Source organism: Alosa alosa, chromosome 8 (assembly GCF_017589495.1).
Source record: "Alosa alosa isolate M-15738 ecotype Scorff River chromosome 8, AALO_Geno_1.1, whole genome shotgun sequence".
Taxonomy (NCBI): Eukaryota; Metazoa; Chordata; class Actinopteri; order Clupeiformes; family Clupeidae; genus Alosa; species Alosa alosa.
Window position 1 is genome coordinate 5,697,856 of NC_063196.1, and position 6,285 is coordinate 5,704,140.

At 41.3% G+C, this 6,285-nt stretch overlaps 1 protein-coding gene and 1 non-coding gene across 2 annotated transcripts in view; one reads left to right on the forward strand and one right to left on the reverse strand.

Moving 5' to 3' along the window:
* Positions 1-1,903: 1,903 nt before the first annotated feature.
* trnar-ccg lies at positions 1,904-1,976 on the reverse strand. Its single transcript has one exon. It is a non-coding gene; the product is annotated as a tRNA-Arg (tRNA).
* Positions 1,977-5,696: 3,720 nt separating this feature from the next.
* Positions 5,697-6,285, forward strand: part of usta (uronyl 2-sulfotransferase a) — a 91,654-nt gene continuing 91,065 nt past the window's right edge. The window contains exon 1 of the mRNA XM_048251037.1: positions 5,697-6,189. Coding sequence (XP_048106994.1) covers positions 5,964-6,189 — 226 coding nt within the window. The 5' untranslated portion in view covers positions 5,697-5,963. The remainder of the gene's footprint in view (positions 6,190-6,285) is intronic.

Sequence of the window (6,285 nt, forward strand, 5' to 3'; positions counted from 1 at the left end):
CTCTACACTACTATCAGGGAGGATTAGATTACTTTTTTCCCCCTGGAGGCGTTTTGCTAGCCTGGCTAGCGCCACCACTTCTCAATGAGACGTGGTCTGGGAATCAAACGTTCATTTTCTCGTGTTTGAAAAAAATGCCCAGATCCGTTTATTGGGTGCCACGGATGTCTATCAAATGCGTCTGTGCATAGCTCATCATCGCCTTGCTTTCCCCTGTTCTGTGATTGGTTCCCTATCTCAGGCGAAAATTTGCTCCATGGTCTCCAGGCTGCCTTAGCAGCGTGAATCAAATCGCGCGCAAGGCAGCATGGGAACACCCAGGCTAGCGTTTTGCAGTAAATGTCTCAATTTTCTACTTGCTATGTCTGGTATGTCTTGATCTTGCATAGTTCAATGTCTGCCTGTCAGTACTGTAATTGGTTCTTCTTATTTGCAGAAGCACCAAATGATCTTTGCCATGCACAAAGGTGGAAAGTGTCTCAAATACAAGTGAAGGCCTATGATCATAAATCCGATTCTTAATTGTAGAATCACTGAATGATCTTTGTGACTGAACCAAGTGATTTATGATTTATGAACGTGTAGTAGACTGTATCAAACTTGATCATCTAATATAGCTTCTTATAAGCTTTTGACCCATGTGGAAATTGAACCATCAAGCACCAGAGGCTTATCCTTATACTCCTTGGAAAATATGCAGGTTTGTGTGTTTCGGGGAATTCACATTGCTTTGGGAGAACAGTAATGAACACAAAGGATGAACTGGGGTGCCACAGTTTTTCTCAGTTGCTTTGGTACATTTCTCAAATCATCCTCAACATTTGCAAAACAGTATGTGCATTTCTCAAAACAATCAGTACAAATATAGTAAAACACCATGGATTACCTGCAAAAGCCAGTCTCTTGCTCAAAATCCTTAGTTCATCTCTCAAAAGTAAATATCTGTGTCAATGAACATGTCAGTGACATCAGAATGACAGTCCTTGTGTCATTTTGTACATAAGACAGTCAAATTGCATGTTGTCAATATAACAGTGTACTCTGGAGGGATGTTCTGATGTAAACTATGGCTAAAGTTTTGATGACAATTATTGTAAATTGCAGATTAAACTTTAGTGTATGTGGGAGTTTGATTGCAAGTGACTGAACAAGATTCACATTTACGCTTTTACTGTTTGTACTGTCATTTGTTGACAGACCATGTCATTGCGATACAGAAAGGAAAAGACAGCACTGCATAGCACAAAGAAAAAAAACAAAAGTAGAAATGTGAACATTGGACAATCTCCTTAGGGGAAACTGTACATGCAGTGCTGTAGTAAGTAATTACAGTGCAGTCTTCCTACACCTCCTGACGTTCCTGTCTGTTGGGCCACAAATTCTCATCCACATCACAACGAATATCATCTTGCTTGACATAATTTATGACAACTTGTTCAACCATTTTGCATGTTAAGACTTATGCTATTCAACAGAAACCCATTATAATACATTTTGATCAACATGACATACAGTAAGCAATTGATAATGTAGGAAACAGCAGAGAATTGTACATAATCATTTGCATGGATGTACCAAAGCATTTGCAACATGTTCAAAGAAATGATAAACTGCTTTTTTGATGTACACAAGGGACACAATGATGTGAAGATTGAACAAGTAATTTTGAGAATTTCAATCCTGATCTGAGAAATGTATCAAAGCGAATGAGAAAAACTGGAATGCTGAGGACATTATTACGTGGACATACTGTTCTTCAACGCTTCAGCGTGATGATAATGAAGCCTGATGAACTGAGCCATCTTGAAGTTAATGCAGACCTCTAGGGATTCATATTCTTCTCAGTTGTTTGTAGCAGTCTATGGGTCAACTAAAGCAGCATCTCATTGATCCCACAGCATTACGACCCAGGTGGGACTTGAACCCACAATCCCCAGCTCCGGAGGCTGATGCCTTATCCATTAGGCCACTGGGACACATAAGAACATGTTTTTTTTATGTCTGTCATGGACTTCTATTGCCATGAACTTGCAATAGATATTGTCACAATGCTGTAGAATTGCAAAGAGCATATACAGTAAAACTGTGAAACGTACATATTCAGTGTCTTGTACTCACTCCCCTGTAACTTTACTGTAGTTTTCAAATGGCTGTACAAGTACTGTCTTGAGCATTTCCAGGTGTCACTGAGTTCTGACCTCTTTTTGCATGGGAAAACACTGAGAGCATAAACTGTCGTAATGAAAACATGACAAAGCCATTTGACTATCTTGTTCATAAACAATGGTGTCAAGACTTCTCATTTTGATGACACTGGCAGTTTCATTAACATAAATACTTGCTTTTGAGGAATGGACTATCCATTTTGAGCAAGTGACGTGCTTTTGCTGGTTATCCACTAGGTTTTGCAGTTTGCACTAATTGTTTTGAGATATGCACTAACTGCTGTGCAAATGTTAATAGTGAGAAAAGCACCAAAGCGACTGAGAAAAACTGTAAACAAATTATTCTAGTCTGTCTTTATATGTTCAAAAATAAACAGCAAATTGGCTTGTGTGTATGTATAACTACAGTACATCTTAAAAACCTGCCAAATCATTTGAATCTACTTTAGAATTTCTGAAGTGGTGTGCTACTGAACGTGAGCAAACGTTTGTCCTTCTGGTCGTACCTTCCAATGGGGGATGAGAATGAGGTCATAAACCTGGACCACTACCCACAGAAATGAATGATCACTGTGCAATATGCTTAATAGTCCACATTTCTTTCAAAGTAATTTATTTCAAAGTCAGGTCTGAAAATCATCCTTCACCCACGTTTTTACACCAAGGAGATGGCTGTGCATGGCATGAGGAGTGAACAACCCCATCTGCCTCTACTGATTGGAGAGTCAGAGAGTGGACAGCTAACTGTACACACCTATCTCTGTTGCCAAACCACACAGCTATATACAGTAGCAGGTTAGCATACTTCACACACTGGATCTGTGGAAGTTGTTGAGCATTTGTGGCGACATGCTGAAAATCTTTAGGCATTGCAGGAAGAACATCCTCTGGATGTCTTTGCCAGCTGTGCCGTGTTCTTTGTCCACTTTAAGTATTGGATATCAAGGAATGTCCATCTCTCTGACTCTCCAATCAGTAGTGGCAGATGGGGTTGTTCACTCCTTCACATGTCCACAGCCATCTCCTTGGTGTAAAAAGGTGTGTAAAGGATGTGTTTCAGACTTGACATAAATTACTTTTACCCTGGTGCTTCATAGAAACCTGAATACGATATTGTAAACAGATTGGCTTTAACTTTCTTGAGTTAAGGGAAAATGACCCTCCCATTTTATGTGTTCAGAAGTGAAAGACTAATGTGCTTTTCACAGGATGATGTCTCCCTTCAAACACGACTCCTGCATTTATATTGAATGAGAATAATTCCTCCCTATGTTAAGTGCATAATAACTAGTGTTAGTACTTCTGTATACAGTGTTAGTGTTTACAAAGAAATCTCTTTATGGACCAAAAATATACGTTAAGTGAGGAATGACTCTTCCAATTCTATATGTGAAGTGAAAAATGGGTCCACTCTTACTACAGTAGCCTACATGCTAATGGGAAATCATTGTTTTTATACTGCATAATACAGAGATATTCCGATCTTTCTGGACCTTGATACACATGCTTGGCTCAGAGGATGCTGACATGAGAAGCGGACTGCACACAGATTGCACTATGCACTTTTACTTAATCTTCCACTACACTAACATTCTTTACATTTTGTATTAATTCTCTATCGATTTACTTGTTATCTACAATCTGCCTGTGGCCTCCCTTACATCACATACACTAGGGGGTTTTAAAAATGTGTACTGCAGATTGACTCCCACTCTCCCATAGACTTCCATAAAACAACCTCCACAGACTAATCCAACCTAGCGATCGTGACCGGAACAGGCCTCTTTCAGTGGGCAGTGAGTGGGCAGGGTGGAGTCTGGAGACTTACGATGGCTTAAAGGCCTATAACCTCAACTGACCTCTCAAACATTTGGGGATGAGACCACCGCAGTGATCTATGGCAAATCAATATTCATTTATTTCTCATAAAACAAGCCACTATGCTAAACTTTTACTTCAGAAAGAGAGAGAGAGAAAGAGAAAATCCAACAGTGGCATGTTACTGTCACCAACACTGAAGTGCCAAGATTCAAACTGCAGAAAATATCAGTTACACGACACGTGCATCCTCCTTTGTGGCGGGATACATTTTTTGTCATCAATTTAATTTCAAAAACAGGCTATATGACTTCTAAAAAGGACTTCTATAAGTTGGTTTAGATAGACAGCAATGTTCCTGAAGATCAGCTGAAAGACCCCTCTCTGACCCAGTTGAACTGGCTCCATCTAAGAATCTAGTTTAACATTAACAGTGATAATCCTTGGATCATGAGGGCAAGATGGAGGAAAGACGGGAGAGAGAGAGAAATAAAAAGAGAGATAGAGAATGTATTGTCTGTGTGTCAGAGAGAGAGAGAGCGAGAGAGAGAGAGAGAGTGTGCCCTATGACAGAAAATAATTCTACAAACCACCCCGCCCCATCAGTACTGGGCCCTTAGAATCGCCCTAACCCTAGCGGCGCCCCTGTGTGTGTGTGAAGGCCCAATGCATCTAATGTGATAAAATGCCTTGTCCAGCTGCATTACTTGTTATTGAGAAAAGCCAACAGTGCAGAGTGGCCTTTAGTTTTCTTTTGTTTTGACAGCACTGTGAGTTCTACCAGCCAGAAAGGGATGGCAAATGTTTCACACTCACATTTTCATGTTGTTATTCAAATGGGGCCTTTAGTCACAGACAGAACCTTTTACATGTTATTAATGAACCAGGACCTGGAATCTCTTTGCCACCTCTCTGCCATGCTATGGAACACGGAATTGGTTTGAGTGATTTCAAGTGGTTGACAGTACTGTTTTTCTTCTGTCCTCAGCCTATCTGTTTTGTATCAGAACAGAAAGCTGTTAATAGTTGCTTTTATAGCCGCGAGGCGGCACTTTAACTGCCGCGCAATTACCGGCTCGAAAGGGAGAAGACGTAGGCGTTGTAACGGGGCGGAGCTGAGTGAGAGTGCCTGTCAATCAGCGCAAGCAGATCGTGCCATGCTACCTGAAGTTGTCTTCTCCATCACAGCTTTTAAACAGGTAAACCTAGCTGACATAGCACTGATGTGTTTTGGCATGGTTGTTTTAGCCGTATTTCTCCGGAGGGGTTTGTTCTGCATTGTTCGTCGGGAATAAAATTGCCTATCCACAGTAGGCTATAACAATGTTGTTTTGAGTTGACTTGTGTTTGTTGAACAATGCAGATTGAATTTTCAATCCCAAGACTTTAAAAAGCCTTAAAATATTAAAATAACTCCCATCCCACGTAACTCAGTCTGTCTTCAGTGGACACAGGAAATTAAATGCGCCATTACTTCGCTCTAGTCTGTAAAGAAAAAGCTCTTTCTTAAGACGGCCACTGTTTCTTCAAAAATAATCTGATCAAAGAGACACCGGACCCATTGAAAAATGTCCAGACCTTTCAGTAGCTTCTCGACATGAACACACGGCGTCGTTGTTTTGCGCACTAAGAAATCCCCGTTCCTAGAAAAGAAAAGTGAAAAAAAAAAAAAAAAAGCCGTGCACAGATGAACTTTTCTTGCACGCTCTGTAATCTGACACCACCACTAACCCCTTGAAAAAGCCAAGACGAAGGATGGATTCTCGACTTCACCCGCATAAATAGTCCGACGAGAGCCTACGGAAAGACCTGTGTCCTAGTCTAGAACCCATACACCCGTCTTTGCATTGTCTGCGTCAGCGCGTTTTGAGTCATATTGCCTGTTTTTTTTTTTTTAAATGAAATTGACGCCAAAAAGTTTCTCTCTCTACAAAGGCGGATGGGTGACTGCCATTCTCTGCGGCTCCATGTGAGGAAAGGATGAAGAATCACAGCAACAGCTCCCGTCTAAATAATCTAACGCCAAATCACACCAAAGAGCGAAACTGCAAGAAGACGGACGGAATCTCGGTAGCCTGGCCACGGTTCTCCCTACGTGATTATGCTTTCTGCATGGCAACGCTGTGTCTCTTCTGCCTCGGCTCTCTCTTCTACCAGCTGAACGGTGGCCCTCCGAAAGTTCTTCTGGACATCAGACAGTATCTAGGTAAGACACTGCGCTTTCCGCCTCTTGAACTCCACTAGGCTGTCGTGGTCGGTGAGGTTGCGAGACGTCTCAGCGGCGATATGTGGTCCCGGTTGT